At 47.1% G+C, this 19989-nt stretch overlaps 1 protein-coding gene across 1 annotated transcript in view; it reads right to left on the bottom strand.

Moving 5' to 3' along the window:
- LOC126484720 (proline-, glutamic acid- and leucine-rich protein 1-like) overlaps window positions 1-19989 on the bottom strand; it is a 193608-nt gene that overhangs the window by 84356 nt on the left and 89263 nt on the right. Inside the window, exon 5 of the mRNA XM_050108316.1 lies at window positions 254-352. Within this exon, the coding sequence (XP_049964273.1) occupies window positions 254-352 (99 nt within the window). The remainder of the gene's footprint in view (window positions 1-253; window positions 353-19989) is intronic.

The raw sequence follows: 19989 nt of genomic DNA on the forward strand, positions 1-19989 counted from the left end.
GATGGCTGACACTGCGGGACGAGGCCCAAGCGATAGATAGATATTGTCATTTCGGTATCGATATATCGCGGATACACCATCACCGGTATATAACGATAGTCCTTGGGAAATTATCGATATATCGATAGTACGTTACAGGGAGAACACGTGATCTGGGAGAGACGCTCCTCGCCCTTATCGGTGACAGCAGGTGGTCGGTGACGTCGGCGTGAAACAGAAGGGCACACACAGTGGAGAGAGTCTGGGCACTCACCTGGTGGCGACGATCTGGAAGCGGCTGCTGGCGGCGTCGACGTCCGCGTCTGCGTGTATGGTGGGCGCGCGACCGCCGGCTGCGGTGTCCTCTTCGCACCTGCAACGAGTCGGCGAGGCGTGAGGAGACAGACCTGCACGGCGGCGCTCGCTTATCTGGCTGGCGGCGCTTATCTGGCTGCGCGGGGCCCGCGCTGGCTGTGCAGTGCAGTGCCTGCCGCCGCCGACGCCTCTCTATCTGCTCGCCAAAGTGTCGACGCGCCTCACCTCACCCCGAGAAGACACCTTGGCGGGCAGAAGTACACTGCCGTGCAATATTTACGGACGAAAGTAACTTTAACGTCATGTGCCACTGCCAAGTAAAGCACCTCCATGAAACTTGGAGCATACAGACAGGGTGACTTTCTCCACAATGTACAACCTCTAGGGGTTGATCGATGAGAGGATAGGGAACAAAAAGGTCTAATCAACTTTCCATGCTAGAGACCATTCATTCAGTCATACGGCGTTACAGAGACTGCGGTCTAGTACGCACTGTGCCATGCAGCCTCAGTTCCAGTATGGGTTCAAAACGGTTTCCATGTGCCTTAACGCATGCGTGTATGTGCCGTAGCATGTTCTGCTTCACACGTTCATATCGGCCAGGCTGCATCCGAACAATGTCAAAGGCAGCATGAATACCCTGCTCCAGTGTCTCGACATTTGGAATGGGCTCTGCGTACACGATACTTTTGAGATGGCTCCATAACCAGAAATCACACGGGTTGAGATCCGGTGAACGAGCAGGCCGTGCAACTGGACCCTCTCGCCCGATCCATCGGCCCGGGGAAGACAATATTCAGATGCGTCCGGATGTTAAGTCCCAAAGTGCTCAGAGCCATTTGAACCATCTGATTACAGTGAGACGACTCGCACAGGATAGAGTGTCTCGGAGAGTTGCATAAAACCAGTATGCGGATGAAAGGGCACAACAGCAACAGCTTCGGTGTAGTACACTAAAGGAAAACGAACAAAAAGCAACACCCTAAAACCCTTCATATTCACATATTCATTTATTTGTATCTTATGCGGGTGTGCACTGCATTTGGCCGTATTCCAAGGGCCGTAATCTTGTGGGCAGCTCGTCCTGGAGAACAAAATAGAATGATCGTATGGTACTGATGACCGGGAGTCCCCGCCTGGGGAAGTTCGATCGCCGAGATACTAGTATTTCCAATGGACGCCACACAGAGCGACTCGGTTGGTGATGAAATGACGATCAGGACAACACATGGTCCCCGAGCGAAGAAAATCTCCGACATGGCCGGGAATCCAACCCGGACACTATGTACGGCAATCAGACGCGATGACAGCTTTTATATACGGAAGTGATTTTAACCTCCGTGTACAAACTCTAAGGATTGTTCTATGAGAGGATACGGAACAAAAAAGTCTAATGAAGTTACGTCCGGAAATGCATAGTTTCCATGCTAGAAATCATTTATTCAATCATACACGGTTAATACACCTACAGTTACAGTATGCGTTGAAAATGGTTTCCATGTGCTCAACGCATGCATGTACGCTAAGTAGCATGTTCTCCCCAACATGTTCACATCGGCTAGGCTGCATCCGAACTGTGTCAAAGGCGGCATGAATACGCTGCTGCAGTGTCTCCACATCTGGAATGGACTCTGTATACACGATACTTTTCAGATGGCCCGATAACCAGAAATATCGTGGGGTGAGTTCCAGTGAATGAGCAGGCCATGCAACTGGACCCCTCGTTCCATCGACCAGGGAAGACACGACTGAGATGCGTCTTGATGTTAACGGCGAAGTGGGCTTACAGGTCATGTAGCAGCCACGTAACCCTTCTAATAATCAACGGCACTTCTTGCAGCAGGGGAGGCAAAGTCACCCGAAGAAACACCGATAGTTTCGCTTTGGCGACGTGGAAGCAAGACTGGTCCCAAAATACGGTCGCCAATTTTCCCAGTCCACACATTCCGCCTGCACCGATGCTGATAATTTCCTGTCACCACAGCATGGCGGTTCTGCATACTATTCCGCAGATGACTGTTATGAAAGTTGAAGAAAGCTCTCGCCGTAAAGGTGGCCTCATCTGTGAATAGTGTGGATGACACAAATCCCGGAATCGTGGTTGCCTGGTGAAGAAACCAGTGACAAAACTGCTCGCGATGTGGAAAGTCTGCCGCTAGTAAGCCGTACAGACGCTGTAAGTGAGATGGGTACAAACAACTGTCATGGAGAATACTCCACACGGTCGTCTGGCTTACCATGTACTGGCGGAACAACTGTCTGGTACTGACACGGCTGTTAATCACGTTTCTCTCCAAGTCTGATGTCCGAACATTTCGGGTTAAATCTTCATGATTTCCTGCTACCTGAAACGACCGTTTCAGACAAACGCTGAAACACTGTTGCAACAATGAATGCTGTGCTTCTTGTCGGCGGGGACAGGTCTCCTTATACAACCTTGCTGCCCGCCGCCCGTTGCCATTTGCCTTTTCGTAAGCAAACATCATGTCGGCAAGCTCTCCATTCGAATACGGAACCATTGTGTACAACGCTGTATCACATCCACTATAAGGTGCGTCACCAAGAGAAGTGGATCGGACACAACACTACCAATTACTATGGCAGGAGAGGGCTCTAGGGCATGACGTATGAGGAACAGTACAATCCTCTAGGAGGAAACCATGCATACTTTAACTGTGGCTGCTTGGTACAAAGCGTATTAGACCGCAATCTCTGTTTACAAAAAAATAGCTCTGAGCACTATGGGACTTAACTTCTGCGGTCATCAGTCCCCTAGAACTTAGAACTACTTAAACCTAACTAATCTAAGGACATCACACACATCCACGCCCGAGGCAGGATTCGAACCTGCGACCGTAGCGGTCGCGCAGTTCCAGACTGTAGCGCCTAGAACCGCTCGGCCACTCCGGCCGGCTCTCTGTTTACAATGTATGATTGAATAAATGGTCTCTAGCTCGGAAACCATGCAATTCCGGATATCAGTTCATTAGATCTTTTTTATTACGTATCCATTCATCGATCAGCCCCTAGAGTTTATATGCAGTGGAAAAAATCACCCGGCATAATGAACTACTCCAGAATACAGGGTGTTCGAAAATTCCCGTTACAAACTTCTAGGACTTTTAGAGGGGAGTGAGAAGATAACATTTTGAACAGAAACCGACGTCCAGAAACGTACCGTTTTCGTGATCCAGCAGATTGAAAACGTTTTTGCTACGCATCCAACAGACTAGTCATGGTGGGGAGTGCTTATGTCGGACCAGCTGATGTCATTTGACGTCTATCCTACCTCTCTGACGTGAATCGAGCTTCATTCACGTGTCTGAGAGTGTTAGAGCAACATGATAGAGTACACGTTTGCAGAACAAACCGTCATGATCCTTGTGAAAGCCGACGCTCACGGGAGTGGAAGAGCCGATCGTCGCCTTTATCAAAATCGTTCTCCGCAACGTCCGATCCCATCTCATACCCTTTTCGCCACGATTACGCAACGGCCTCGAAAAACGGTAGCTACACCGTCCAAGGAGACGCTGGATACCCGAACTGGAAGAAACCGTACTACATCGCGTTGAAGAGAACCTGTAATCATACGATCTTCAAAGTTTTGAGGGTTCATTACCCGCCTGCAAAATTATGTCTTCGCATACCACAATCCCCAGGGCACAACAACGATCATGAATGAGATTTTCATTCTGCAGCGGAGTGTGCGATGATATAAAACTTCCTGGCAGATTAAAACTGTGTGCCGGACCAAGACTCGAACTCGGGACCTTTGCCTTTCGCGGGCAAGTGCTCTACCAACTGAGCTACCCAAGCACGACTCACGCCCCGTCCTCACAGCTTTACTTCTGCCAGTACCTCGTCTCCTACCTTCCAAACTTTACAGAAGCTCTCCTGCGAACCTTGCAGAACTAGCACTCTTGGAAGAAAGGATAATGCGGAGACATGGCTTAGCCACAGCCTGGGGGATGTTTCCAGAATGAGATTTTCACTCTGCAGCGGAGTGTGCGCTGATATGAAACTTCCTGGCAGATCAAAACATTGTGCCGGACCGAGACACTGAAGTCACCTCGGGACCTTTGCCTTTCCTTGCCCGCGAAAGGCAAAGGTCCCGAGTTCGAATCTCGGTCCGGTACACAGTTTCAATCTGTCAGGAAGTTTCAACAACGGTCATGTTCAACAATGCTGGACGAACCCTCATACGCCGAGGGAACACGTCATGCATCCAGGAACACTGTCGAACATGATTACTTATGGTGTGAGGAGGCATGCAGTTGGATGGCCCTACTGACCTTCAGATCTTTGAAACGGTACGTACAGTCACCGATCAACGTCATTGTGACACAGTGCCGGCCGGAGTGGCCGAGGGGTTCTAGGCACTACAGTCTGGAGCCGCGACACCGCTACGGTCGTAGGTTCGAATCCAGCCTCGGGCTTGGATGTGTGTGATGTCCTTAGGTTAGTTAGGTTTAAGTAGTTGTAAGTTCTAGGGGACTGATGACCTCAGCAGTTAAGTCCCCATAGTGCTCAGAGCCATTTTTTGTGACATAGTATTCCTTCGCCACTCGCGTCATTGTGGGGCGTATTCGGCCCTGACTTCATTTTTGTGGATGACAATACCCCACCGCATCAAACTGCGTCGACGGAGGAGCTTTTGGAACGAGAGGATATTCGGCAAATGGACTTGCCTACCCGTTCCCGGCTTAAATCCAATGGGTTAGGGGTTATGCGTGTGGCATGCGTTAGGGGGACGTATTTCAGTACGCCCACATACGCCAACGACCGTCCAACAACCGTGCTGGTGAGGGAATGGGACGCCCTAGCACAGGAACTCTTCACCAACCAATTTGCCAGCGTGGGAGCACGTTGCAGAGCATGCATTGCCGTCCATGGTTGTCACACGCCCTATTAAGAACCACGCCCCGCCTTCTGTAGTGTCCAGGCGACCATCATGAATCGCTGTGACTTCAGTGTAATTATTGTCTTTGAATACGGGCCCGGGTTCGATTCCCGGCTGGGTCGGGGATTTTCTCCCCTCAGGGACTGGGTGTTGTGTTGTCTTCATCATCATTTCATCCCCATCCGGCGCGCAAGTCGCCCAGTGTGGCGTGTGGTGTCGAATGTAGTAAGACCTGCACCAAGGCGGCCGGACCTGCCCCGTAAGGGGCCTCCCGGCCAATGACGCCAAACGCTCATTTTCATTTCCATTGGCTTTGAATAAGAGTGCCATTTATTTTCATCTCACACTGTATTTATTTGCCTTACTTTCTAGGCGCTACAGTCTGGAACCGCGCGACCGCTACGGTCGCAGATTCGAATCCTGCCTCGGGCATGGATGTGTGTGATGTCCTTCGGTTAGTTAGGTTTAAGTAGTTCTAAGATCTAGGGGACTGATGACCTCCGAAGTTAAGTCCCATAGTGCTCAAATTAAAAAAAAAAGAAAAAACTTACTTTCTATACTATAGCAGTGTATGGTTCAGGTTTCCTCGAGCTATGTTACCTGACAGTGGAACATCATGCGAAAGTTACTTTCGTCCTTAGGTTTTGCACACCATCTGTCTATAGCGGACTTTACAATTCACATTCTCATTTCATTCATCATATTTCATTAATATTATCTTGAGTGTACATACTCTAATAAGATCAATGAAGCACTGGGTATGTCATTACACATAGAGCAGTTATTCAAATGCGAAACATCACCGACGTAAACGTCTCGAGTTGCTAGTAACTACAATGCAAATGCTAGCATTTTTAAGTTTATATTAATTTCTATTGGCTGTCGGTAACTAGTGCTCTGCTGTTAAAGTTTCCCTTCAACAGTAATGAGAAGCCAGAGAAAAACGTCAACCGACATATCGTCAGAGTTTTGGAATACTGGTAAGGAAAGCTGTTGCTGCAATTCAGTGTTAAGTGCACTACCTCCATGTATTTCATGCGTACGTACTAACGTTCGTGTCCTACGTCATTTTGCTTACTGCCTACTTCGTAAAAAACGGAGCACTCGTCACGAAAAACAATTATCTCTAAATAGCATTGTTTTGGATCGTGATTGTATATTGTGTCCTGTATTCCGATCGTTTGGTGCCAAAACAGAGAAAATGTAGCGTTCATAGCCTACGCCCGTTATTCCCTCATCTCTTCTGTTCCCTCTAGTGTAAATGCTTGTTCACACTACACAAACGAATGGTAGTGAACAATGGCAATTTGTATGTGAATGGTCGTCGGTTGCTTTCGATTCCATTCGCTCGAGTGTAAACCGAGCTCAAACGTAACGACTAAATTTTGTAACGAAAGAACTTGGTATGGTCGAGACACATGCCCTTTACAAAGTAGTGCTTACTGAACGTATTGTAGCCATTACAGATACATACTTACCTCTCACTTATCCCGTTGTGGCTGTAACTGTGCTCATGAATATGAGAAGATTCTCTTTCGTGAAGACATTTTTCTTTTTACATACTGGTGATTAACCAAGTTGCCTGTATTGGTTTTAATAGTAACTGCTGAAATTGCAAGAACTGAACTCGTTGTCGTATCAAAGTAATTCTAAATTCAATCGCCACACCACTGCCTGACACAGGTCACTACAGGTAGACACGGTAATTCTGCCGTATGGCGGCCCAGCCTCTGCAGTAGCAAGAAAAGACACGGCGGTATAGCTTACGGCCACCGTCGGCAGATTCTGTGCCGTCGCCATGTTGAAAACCGCTTTTAATGCTGTGAACTGAAGAAAAGCAGGGGATCTGCCGTATGACGGAATCCATAGCGTGTAGAAAGAAGGAATTGGAGGACAGTCAAGGCTGCTGACTCGTCACAGACAGATACGTGTTGCGTGTTGCATGTTGCGTGTTGGTTGGCGAGTGACAAAATTGTTTTGGTTCTCCGCCCCACTAACGACTTGCTGCACTGAGAATAATGAATATCAGGAGTGCGAAACCAGCGAGTCGACAACAACCTGCAGGGAAGGACAGGTGAGTGATGAAATATTTCCGTTACTTCGAATCTACTGAGATTAACGAATTGGAGGAACAGGAAAATTTCGGCCCACCACCGTGGTTAGACGAGCAGCGATCATGTACTACATAGTTTTACCTTGTGGCTTCGGTTTTACATGTCTTACCCGGGTTCCCGGGTTCGATTCCCGGCGGGGTCAGGGATTTTCTCTGCCTCGTGATGGCTGGGTGTTGTGTGCTGTCCTTAGGTTAGTTAGGTTTAAGTAGTTCTGAGTTCTAGGGGACTGATGACCATAGATGTATAAGTCCCATAGTGCTCAGAACCATTTGAACCATTTTTTTTTACATGTCTTATGGAAAAAAATGGTTCAAATGGCTCTGAGCACTATGGGACTTAACTTCTGAGGTCATCAGTCCCCTAGAACTTAGAACTTATAGCTAACTTAGAACTTATAGCTAACTAACCTAAGGACATCACACACATCCATGCCCGAGGCAGGATTCGAACGTGCGACCGTAGCGGTCGCGCGGTTCCAGACTGTAGTGCCTAGAACCGCTCGACCATACACTATGATGCTACAAGTGGATGCAATACGAGATGTCGACATAAGGTAGGAGAACAGCCGTAGCGAAAAATACATCGCCTGTGGGACTGACTCACTCTCCAAAACAACACAAGACGAAATTCACATAGACGCAGGTTCAGCGGGAGAGGGGAGGCGTCAAGGTGCCCATAATATCCCACCTCAACCTACCGAACATTTCAGTAAAAGTAATGCCATCTGATGTTTTCCCGGCAAATTTCTAACTTGGAGAATACTCAGGGATTCGCTTGGGTTACGTGGTAAGTCGTCTGTGTTATTTCGGCGAACAGACTTGTCGCCATCTTCAGGCGTTTCCTTATGATTGCTGATCTGTTCCTGTCAGCGTCCTACATGCGTTGGCCGTTACCCCCTTCATCACACCACTGCTGTTGCTGCAGCCGCCGTGGTGGATGGTGGCGCTGGCAAAGCCCGCATGCGAACTCTGGTCACGTCTCCACTAGGACTGTTCATAAAATATCGACGATTCGAAATTTTTCCTATATACACTTCTGGAAATGGAAAAAAGAACACATTGACACCGGTGTGTCAGACCCACCATACTTGCTCCGGACACTGCGAGAGGGCTGTACAAGCAATGATCACACGCACGGCACAGCGGACACACCAGGAACCGCGGTGTTGGCCGTCGAATGGCGCTAGCTGCGCAGCATTTGTGCACCGCCGCAGTCAGTGTCAGCCAGTTTGCCGTGGCATACGGAGCTCCATCGCAGTCTTTAACACTGGTAGCATGCCGCGACAGCGTGGACGTGAACCGTATGTGCAGTTGACGGAATTTGAGCGAGGGCGTATAGTGGGCATGCGGCAGGCCGGGTGGACGTACCGCCGAATTGCTCAACACGTGGGGCGTGAGGTCTCCGCAGTACATCGATGTTGTCGCCAGTGGTCGGCGGAAGGTGCACGTGCCCGTCGACCTGGGACCGGACCGCAGCGACGCACGGATGCACGCCAAGACCGTAGGATCCTACGCAGTGCCGTAGGGGACCGGACCGCCACTTCCCAGCAAATTAGGGACACTGTTGCTCCTGGGGTATCGGCGAGGACCATTCGCAACCGTCTCCATGAAGCTGGGCTACGGTCCCGCACACCGTTAGGCCGTCTTCCGCTCACGCCCCAACGTCGTGCAGCCCGCCTCCAGTGGTGTCGCGACAGGCGTGAATGGAGGGACGAATGGAGACGTGTCGTCTTCAGCGATGAGAGTCGCTTCTGCCTTGGTGCCAATGATGGTCGTATGCGTGTTTGGCGCCGTGCAGGTGAGCGCCACAATCAGGACTGCATACGACCGAGGCACACAGGGCCAACACCCGGCATCATGGTGTGGGGAGCGATCTCCTACACTGGCCGTACACCACTGGTGATCGTCGAGGGGACACTGAATAGTGCACGGTACATCCAAACCGTCATCGAACCCATCGTTCTACCATTCCTAGACCGGCAAGGGAACTTGCTGTTCCAACAGGACAATGCACGTCTGCATGTATCCCGTGCCACCCAACGTGCTCTAGAAGGTGTAAGTCAACTACCCTGGCCAGCAAGATCTCCGGATCTGACCCCCATTGAGCATGTTTGGGACTGGATGAAGCGTCGTCTCATGCGGTCTGCACGTCCAGCACGAACGCTGGTCCAACTGAGGCGCCAGGTGGAAATGACATGGCAAGCCGTTCCACAGGACTACATCCAGCATCTCTACGATCGTCTCCATGGGAGAATAGCAGCCTGCATTGCTGCGAAAGGTGGATATACACTGTACGAGTGCCGACATTGTGCATGCTCTGTTGCCTGTGTCTATGTGCCTGTGGTTCTGTCAGTGTGATCATGTGATGTATCTGACCCCAGGAATGTGTCAATAAAGTTTCCCCTTCCTGGGACAATGAATTCACGGTGTTCTTATTTCAATTTCCAGGAGTGTGTGTATATATATATATATATATATATATATATATATATATATATATTCTCTGATACATCGATATACTGATGTTGAAATGTTTACATCGAGTGCCGATATTTTTATTTTATATTATATTTTGTTTGCAATTTTCGTCGCATATTTGAAATTGTAGTAGAACATAATTTAACTTGCACTGTGTGAAGGAGACTTACTGGTTTCTGAGCGTTCATCAGGTCCACCCGTCTTTGACTGTGTGAAGCAAGTACAGGTGGCACAGAGAAGCAGCCCGATTGCATGGGTGAGCTGGGGGTGGGGAGTGAGGGAGAGGGTGTGATTGAAACAACAAGATTTCCGACGTGATGAAATAGCACACCAGCAATTCCTTCACACCGGCATTGTTCAGAAACAGTTGCTGAAAATGACGAACAAAAATCTACATGACAAGACTAGTCTTTGCGGTGGACGGGGACGTGTGACGAGCAGAAACTGCAACGTTTAGCTTCAGCATCCAGTTCTGAGACTAGAACTACTAGGTCGCTGGCATTGGCAGAAATTAAAAAAAAAAAGGAAAAAAAGGTGAAGTGTTCCAGACAAATCCGGGATGTGACGAAACCGAACGACGGGCCCATCGAACATCGTTTATTGTGCCGCTTACATGCAGATACGATTGTAAGCAAAGTGGTTAGCGTCAAGCTTGAACGTGTATCTTTTCCTTTAAATTATTGCTGTAAGGGGTTTAACCTGGCTGCTAGGTTGCTGATGTACAGAATATCTAATAATAAATCAGTACTTAAATATACAGTTCTAAAACCGGCAGTGCTGCCGATTTTTGTATGGGCCGGTAAATCGACACTTTTGCCGTCGATATACAGACCCTTCTTTCCGTTATATCAAGAGCCGATGATGATTTTTTTTTAAAATATCGATATAGCAGGTTTCCGCTATTTTTAAAAATATCAGCAGTCCTCGTCTCCACACTATCGCTACCATGTGTGGATCTCACAGCACAGGAACACTTCGTTTTTTTTGGCTCACAGCAGGCTCTCATGCCTGACGTTTCTGGAGAAAAGTCAGCATAATCTTGGGGCGACACAGTGTCAAAGTGTATTGCGCATTCCCTCTAACGTCTTGGACACTACTAGGTTCAGATCAAAAGCCTACCACACCCTTGCCAATGCGGCAAGGCATACAATGGGAGAACTATACGCACGGTACAAGAAATGTACCGTGAACGCAGACGCCAGCTGAATTACGTGAAAACACCAAATCAACCGTGGCCGACCATGGTATATAAAAAACTGTAGATTAAAACAAAGGCAAGATATTTGGTCTTTTTTGCTTCTGGGATCGTCTGATTATACAGGGTGTTACAAAAAGGTACGGCCAAACTTTCAGGAAACATTCCTCACACACAAATAAAGAAAAGATGTTATGTGGACATGTGTCCGGAAACGCTTAATTTCCATGTTTGAACTCATTTTAGTTTCGTCAGTATGTTCTTCCACCTACGCTCAATGGAGCGCGTTATCATGATTTCATACGGGGTACTCTACCTGTGCTGCTAGAGCATGTGCCTTTACAAGTACGACACAACATGTGGTTCATGCACGATGGAGCTCCTGCACATTTCAGTCGGTGTTCGTACGCGTCTCAACAACAGATTCGGTGACCGATGGATTGGTAGAGGCGGACCAATTCCATGGCATCCACGCTCTCCTGACCTCAACTCTCTTGACTTTCATTTATGGGGGCATTTGAAAGCTCTTGTCTACGCAACTCTAGTACCAAATGTAGAGACTCTTCGTGCTCGTATTGTGGACGGCTGTGATACAATACGCCATTCTCCAGGGCTGCATCAGCGCATCAGGAATTCCATGCGACGGAGGGTGGATGCATGTATCCTCGCTAACGGAGAACATTTTGAACATTTCCTGTAACAAAGTGTTTCAAGTGACGCGGGTACGTTCTGTTGCTGTGTGTTTCCATTCCATGATTAATGTGATTTGAAGAGAAGTAATAAAATGATCTCTAACATGGAAAGTAAGAGTTTCTGGACACATGTCCACATAACATATTTTCTTTCTTTGTGTGTGAGGAATGTTTCCTGAAAGTTTGGCCGTACCTTTTTGTAACACCCTGTAGATGTCACTGAAATTAGTCTAAATCGTTCTAATTAACGAAGCTACAGGCCCATAATTGAGATAGTCGTGCTTTTCCTGAGACGTGATATAACATAGTGTTCCCGTATTGCGGTGTCCGCACCCGACGACGAAATACGGTGCACAAATCACCAAAACGTGTATAAGCAGTGCACTGCCCATGTTAGGATACGGAAGCAGAGAACGACAGCAGCGCTCCTAGTGGTCTCGCAGTCAACTTCGAATACGGGAAACATGGCGCGAAAATCCATATTCTTGCTTTTGGAAATACGAGTATCTGATAACAATATTTTTTTATTTACAGTTTGTGGATGGGCCTCGTAGTTCAGTTGTGAAATGCGTGACTGAAAACGTTTTTGTGACATTACAAAGCAATTTATTCGAGAAATCCCAGTCAAAAACTAAGATTAACTTCTGCACATGACTGGGGTTCACAGTCACGTAAAATTTTCTAAATGACATCATGGTCGCCAATTGACTATAAATTTACTTATTTGCAAAATCCAATATTGCAATGTCTACCGCGTGGCCATTATCTAGTGGAAATAATTGCCCTTTAGCACATGACAAAATGTAATAATCATTTTGTACGACGTGACACAGAATCATACTGTGTTCCTCATTACGGCATCCTATGTGTATTGCACTCTTTGAACTGCTGTTGCTCGTATTTTGCTCGATATTTGGTCGTACCTGTATTATTGTGTGGAGTAAATGACTGCATATTTACTTGCATGTCTGAAAGAACAGATCCAGCTGACGATCCACAGCAGTACGAAATAATTCGAATTTTATTTGCTGATACGAATTCTTTGACATCAGCTGTCTTGGGTATAGAAATACCATCAACTGTTGACATATGAAAATTTATCAAATTTCGTAGATCAATAGTAGGCAGTATATCTATACCCAACATAGCTCACGTCAATGAATACGTAATCAGCGAATAAATTTTAGGTTCCATATTTGTTTTTGTTCCATATAAAACAGAAGATGGTTTCGTCGCAAGGCGGTCTTAGAGTCACATACAAGTATTCGTGATGTACGAGTGCGTGTGCGAAATGCTCGATTTAACATCGCTCTAAGTATGTTGCACGTATTCAACTTATTTTTGTTCCCATCCATTTTTCGTACTTTCTCACATATAATGGAGAACTCCATGTTAGCAGCTATTGTCAGAATTGGTATTCAACTTCATTACATCTTGACACATAATGAGTATGAACTTCTGCTTTAATGGTGTTGCTTCTTGCAACGAAACCAGCTTTTTGTCAACCGCGAAACGAGAATAAATGTGTAAGACTTTAAATCGCCGAATAAGAAAACGAAATGATGAATGACTGCTACACTTGCAGCGCTGCAAGTGAGCTGGCAGCGAACCGAGACCATGTTACCGAAGTCCTGCTAGAGTTTCACCGCCCTGGCGCGGAGAATGGGGTCCTCAGTTCCTAGCCGCGCGTTGCAGTGATGTCACACTAGGACGCACATAACGCAACCACACATTTGCTTGCACTTTCATCAGGTCCAATCAGTTTACAGACAACACTTTACAGCAACTGCAAGCCTCATAAGACCACTTTTCTTAACACGCTCTGTATGAAGCCCTACGTTCGTGCTTTTTACCAACAGATCGCTTTCAATGACCAGACAACCTCTACAATGTGTAGCCTTATAACGAGTGCGTAAAATGCAGCCTTTTTCACGAAGCCGCGAACCTAGTCGCAACTGTAGATATTAGCGTCGCATAAAAATTACTCCTTTTAATTTAAGGTTGGCAACGCAAAACAGACAGCTGCAATAAGTCTGCTGCACCGTCGAGTGCAGGAGTCATAAAGACCAGCTGCTGAGAGGAGAGCTTGATGTTTTCGCGTACAAACGACAAAGTGGCTCGTTGAGTCACTTGCGCCGGTATCGCGTGTCATTCTTGGAGTCGGCGAGGGAAGCGCGCACATTTCGTACATTGCCTCAACGGCAGTGCGCGCCCCGGCTGTTTAGCCCTGTCGGAGCGCCTCGGTCTCAGGTTTCTCCGCTAGGTGGCAGCTCTAGCAAGGGAGCGAGGCAGTTCCAAGAAAACCCGCCAGGCGGCAGGAGACATCTTAACGCAGAGGATCTGTATACAGCACGTATAGGGGCTCTCTGTATGACACACTGGTATTACTGATCAGAGGCTTAGCTCAACGTCGAGAGGCCGTACTGTTGCTAACGATTAGCAAATAGCACTTCCTATGAAAACAGCTGTATTGCATACGCTGGGAAGTAATTGCATATGTCTGCTGTCATTACAGAAAAGTTAACTGGGAGATACGCTGATAAATCTCTTCACATCTGCATAATACAACACATAAATAACAGCACGGTTGCACAACCAGATGGTCTGTGTGCTTCGGGTACCCTGTGCATGAATCGAAAAGGATAAGTCGACAATCCGCTTAGAAGAGAACGCAGCATACTACGAAGGATGTTAGTCAAAGGATGTGTTGACGTAAAGTTCGATTGCGAAACGAGATGGAACCAGTACAATAACGATTTAAAAAGAAATGTATTTATTCATTTATACGTGTCGAAAGCGTAGCATACAAAACGTAGGGGGGGAAAACAGATTAAATATATAAAATACTAGCGCTGCTGCCTCTGGATCACGGTGTCTCGGATTCGATTCCCGACTGAGTTGGGGATTTTCTCTGACAGGAGATTGGGTGTTTGTGTTGTCCTCGTCATTTCATCATCGTCGTTCCTGACAGTGGCTAGATTGGATAGTGTAAAAATTGGACTGTGTAAAAAATTGGGAGTTTGTACAGGTGCTGATGACCGCGTAGTTGAGCGCCCCACAAACCAAACAAACTTGCAACGGGTGAGCGGCCTTTAGTTCTACTTTGCATCTGTCTGTGTTCGTGGGAACTTCCCGTCTTATATCTGGTGGGGCAACCCCGCCAGGCCGTAGAATTTGCAGGTAGGCGTTGCCCGCAAGTATCCTAATGTTATTCTACACGTAGAAATTCTTCCAATCCTTATGTGCCATACAGCAAACCAGTGCTTAACAGTATTGGTTAAAAGCAGTCTTGGTTGCAATTTCAACGCGTAGTTGAAAAATAAAAAAACTAAAATTCAACCGAGACTGCTTTTAACCAATATTATTCGACGCGTCTCGTTGACAATAACATCCACATGCCTTGCATGAACAGGGCAGGCATATTCGGCAGCAGAGTAACACAAAGCAAGTGCTGATATTCTGAGTATTGCCGGTTGGTAACCCATCTGCTACCTGTGAGCTTTCTGATCATGTTACTGCGGCCGGATACTTTTTGTTTTAGGTTTAGGCAGTGCCTCCTAAATGTCAGCGCACGGTCCAGCGTGACCCCCAAATACATTGCTCTATGACAGTGCTCTAGCTCCACGTCATCCCACACGACTTTTAGTTTTCGGTTGAAGTCTTTGTTTCGTAAATGAAGAGCGCATACTTGAGTTTTACCACGATTCGGTTTCAGGTAGTTATTTCAGTTCTATGCCGCGAGAATGTGAAGTCCATTTGCTGGATGCCGCTCTGCTATTTCGAAGTCTTTGGCTTGAGATATTAGATCCAGATAGTCAGCATAGAAAAAAGCTTTCTGCGTTAAGAGATTGTGGCTGGTCGTTACTATGGATGTTAAACAAGTCTAGTGCTAAGATGCTACCTTGAGGTAGAGCAGTCTTTTGTGTTCTCCATCTACTTTTCTTGCCATCTAGTTCGACGCAGAATCTGAAGGATAGTTCCTATGAAGCTGGTAAAGTCATAATTTCTCGTTAATTGATATATTTTGTGCAAGATGATATTGTGCTGCACAGTATCATAAGCTGCGAAGAGATGCACGAATACTGGTCCTGAAACCAATCCGGCTCAAAAACATCCTCGATATTCTGTGTCAAGTTGAGTATTTTTGGTGTACAATTTTTATTTGGTCTAAATGCAGCTTGTTGTGGGTCAGTGGGTGACAGGGCTGAGACGACTAAGCGACATTTTTTCGAAGATTTTATAAAGACGGCGCAAAAGAGATACGGGGCGAAAGTTCTTGGCATGGCAAGATCGCTTGCCGGGTTTCAGTACGGCGATGATCCTTGTCCTTATCCATATTTTAGGAATCTGCTATCGAGTTAGGCAGTTATTATAGAATTGCAGTAGCCATACCACAGTCGCAGGCCCAAAATGCTTTATCTGCTCCAGCAGCAAATCGTCAAGTCCTGGCGCCTTGCCCGATTTACACTTTTTAATAGCAGTTCCGTAGAAATACTGGAACACGTGAGGCAATACTGACCTTACGACTTATCTTAGAAGAAAGATTAAGGAAAGGCAAACGTACGTTCTAGCATTTGTAGACTTAGAGAAAGCTTTTGACAGTGTTGACTGGAATACTCTCTTTCAGATTCTGTAGGGGGCAGGGGTAAAATACAGGGAGCGAAAGGCTATTTGCAATTTGTACAGAAACCAGATGGCAGTTATAAGAGTCGAGGGACATGAAAGGGAATCAGTTGTTGGGAAGGGAGCAAGACAGGGTTGTAGCCTCTCCCCGATGTTATTCAATCTGTATATTGAGCAAGCAGTAAAGGAAACATAAGAAAAATTCGGAGTAGGTATTAAAATCCATGGACAAGAAATAAAAACTTTGAGGTTCGCCGATGACAATGTAATTCTGTCAGAGACAGCAAAGGACTTGGAAGAGCAGTTGAACGGAATGGATAGCGTCTTGAAAGGAGGATATAAGATGAACATCAACAAAAGCAAAACGAGTATAATGGAGTGTAGAGTAATTAAATCAGGTGATGTTGAGGGAATTAGATTAGGAAACGAGACACGTAAAATAGTAGATGAGTTTTGCTATCGGGGGAGCAAAATAACTGATGATGGTCGAAGTAGAGAGGATAGAAAGTGTAGACTGGCAATGGCAATGGCAAGCAAAGCCTTTGTGAAGAAGAGAAATTTGTTAACATCGAGTATAGATTTATTTCGCAATCACTTTTAATGCTCTGTTTGTGCAAACAGCCACTGGACCTTGAGAACTGCCCTTATGCTATCAACAGCGAAGGATAAACAGCTCTGGCAAGATGATTCTGCTGGACTGAAGAACGTCGTGACGACCGAATACTGCCCCATCGCGGTGCTAAATGAAATGTCGCGCTGCACCGAATACTTCCGAGAAGGGCCGAACGAAACCGACACGAACCGAGTAGTGCCGGAACAGGACGAAGTCTGTCTTTTTTTAACGAAAACCATATCAGAATCCCTACAGCAGTTCCGATTAGCGTTCGCATACAAACACAAAAACGCGACGGGGGACTTTATGACTGATAACGGTTTGATGGATTGCACGCGAAATACTTGTAATGTGTCTGGTGAACAGTGAATGTCTGAGGCTCCGAAGCAGAGTTCTTCAACAAAGCAGACAAGAAAGGCCCACAGGAGGACTGTTGATATTTTTAAAAACATCCGGAAGGCTGTATATACAGTCCTGGAAATGGAAAAAAGAACACATTGACACCGGTGTGTCAGACCCACCATACTTGCTCCGGACACTGCGAGAGGGCTGTACAAGCAATGATCACACGCACGGCACAGCGGACACACCAGGAACCGCGGTGTTGGCCGTCGAATGGCGCTAGCTGCGCAGCATTTGTGCACTGCCGCCGTCAGTGTCAGCCAGTTTGCCGTGGCATACGGAGCTCCATCGCAGTCTTTAACACTGGTAGCATGCCGCGACAGCGTGGACGTGAACCGTATGTGCAGTTGACGGACTTTGAGCGAGGGCGTATAGTGGGCATGCGGGAGGCCGGGTGGACCTACCGCCGAATTGCTCAACACGTGGGGCGTGAGGTCTCCACAGTACATCGATGTTGTCGCCAGTGGTCGGCGGAAGGTGCACGTGCCCGTCGACCTGGGACCGGACCGCAGCGACGCACGGATGCACGCCAAGACCGTAGGATCCTACGCAGTGCCGTAGGGGACCGCACCGCCACTTCCCAGCAAATTAGGGACACTGTTGCTCCTGGGGTATCGGCGAGGACCATTCGCAACCGTCTCCATGAAGCTGGGCTACGGCCCCGCACACCGTTAGGCCGTCTTCCGCTCACGCCCCAACATCGTGCAGCTCGCCTCCAGTGGTGTCGCGACAGGCGTGAATGGAGGGACGAATGGAGACGTGTCGTCTTCAGCGATGAGAGTCGCTTCTGCCTTGGTGCCAATGATGGTCGTATGCGTGTTTGGCGCCGTGCAGGTGAGCGCCACAATCAGGACTGCATACGACCGAGGCACACAGGGCCAACACCCGGCATCATGGTGTGGGGAGCGATCTCCTACACTGGCCGTACACCACTGGTGATCGTCGAGGGGACACTGAATAGTGCACGGTACATCCAAACCGTCATCGAACCCATCGTTCTACCATTCCTAGACCGGCAAGGGAACTTGCTGTTCCAACAGGACAATGCACGTCCGCATGTATCCCGTGCCACCCAACGTGCTCTAGAAGGTGTGAGTCAACTACCCTGGCCAGCAAGATCTCCGGATCTGTCCCCCATTGAGCATGTTTGGGACTGGATGAAGCGTCGTCTCACGCGGTCTGCACGTCCAGCACGAACGCTGGTCCAACTGAGGCGCCAGGTGGAAATGGCATGGCAAGCCGTTCCACAGGACTACATCCAGCATCTCTACGATCGTCTCCATGGGAGAATAGCAGCCTGCATTGCTGCGAAAGGTGGATATACACTGTACTAGTGCCGACATTGTGCATGCTCTGTTGCCTGTGTCTATGTGCCTGTGGTTCTGTCAGTGTGATCATGTGATGTATCTGACCCCGGGAATGTGTCAATAAAGTTTCCCCTTCCTGGGACAATGAATTCACGGTGTTCTTATTTCAATTTCCAGGAGTGTAGATATTTAAAAAGATGTCTCAAGCCGCTCTCGATACACCGCAAAGAATTATCGATATATCGATATAACGGCACATAAAATATCGACGTGCCAGTCAAAAAAGGTCGGCTGCAGATTGTAAATATACTGCCAGTTTTACAGCTGTGTATTTAAGTACTGGTATATTATTAGATATTTTGTATATCAACAAGCTAGCAGCCTGCTTATCCGCCTCACAACAAGAACTGCTAAGAATAGTAACTGCGTGTAAGTTGGAGAGTTCAAGTTGTATGATGGGTCCGTCGTTGGGGGTCGTCTCATATCGGATTTGTCCAGAACACTTCATGTCGACTTCCCTGTTTTTTCATTTCGGCCAACGCCAGCGATCTAGCATTAGTAGTGTGAAAATGGCGTGATGAAGTTAAATGTTGCAGTTTCCGCTGGTTGCGACAAGCGCCGATTACGTCATCATTTTCCTTCACACGTCTCTGCGCACCGCAAAAACCAGTCTTGTCACGTAGATTGTTGTTCATCAGTTGAAGCAACTGTTTTTGAAGAATGCCGATGTGAAAAAATACCACACTAATTGCGTTAAAAATTGTTTCTAAACGCAACTGATGTGTTATTTCTTCACATAGGATATGTTATTTCATTCACACCGCCAACCCCTCAGTGCTGTCAGACGTCCTCGTCTTTTGTGCCCTATATGCTTCCTTCACACTGTGACGGAGAAAGACTGGACGTGATGAAATTCAAAAAGGAATAAGACTCCCTCACACGGTGAAACTAAAATTATGTTCTGCTACATTTTCAAAAGAACAACTTAAATATTTATCGAAAATTGAGAAAAAATACAATATACAATAAAAATGCCCGCTCTCGATATTGTCATTTCCATAATGATATATCGACAGTCATATTTAGTCTCGCCGATATGTATCGGTACTTTGAGAGAAGATATCGATATATGGATACATCGTAATTTTATTAACAGCCCTAATGCACAGGAGTGCAGGTATCCCACACTAGTGCCAAAATATTTCTTCTTACTGATCCGCCGAAAAGCATTCTGCAACCGTAGTGATGAACTTAAAACATTGTAGATACCTGGCAACCTGATTGACGAAAATCTGCGTCTGTCGGTATGCCTATTAGCCGGATGCAAAGCGTTACTGTTGCCACTATTCTGATTATGTAAAAAGAAGTTACG

Source organism: Schistocerca serialis, chromosome 6, assembly GCF_023864345.2.
Source record: "Schistocerca serialis cubense isolate TAMUIC-IGC-003099 chromosome 6, iqSchSeri2.2, whole genome shotgun sequence".
Classification (NCBI taxonomy): domain Eukaryota; kingdom Metazoa; phylum Arthropoda; class Insecta; order Orthoptera; family Acrididae; genus Schistocerca; species Schistocerca serialis.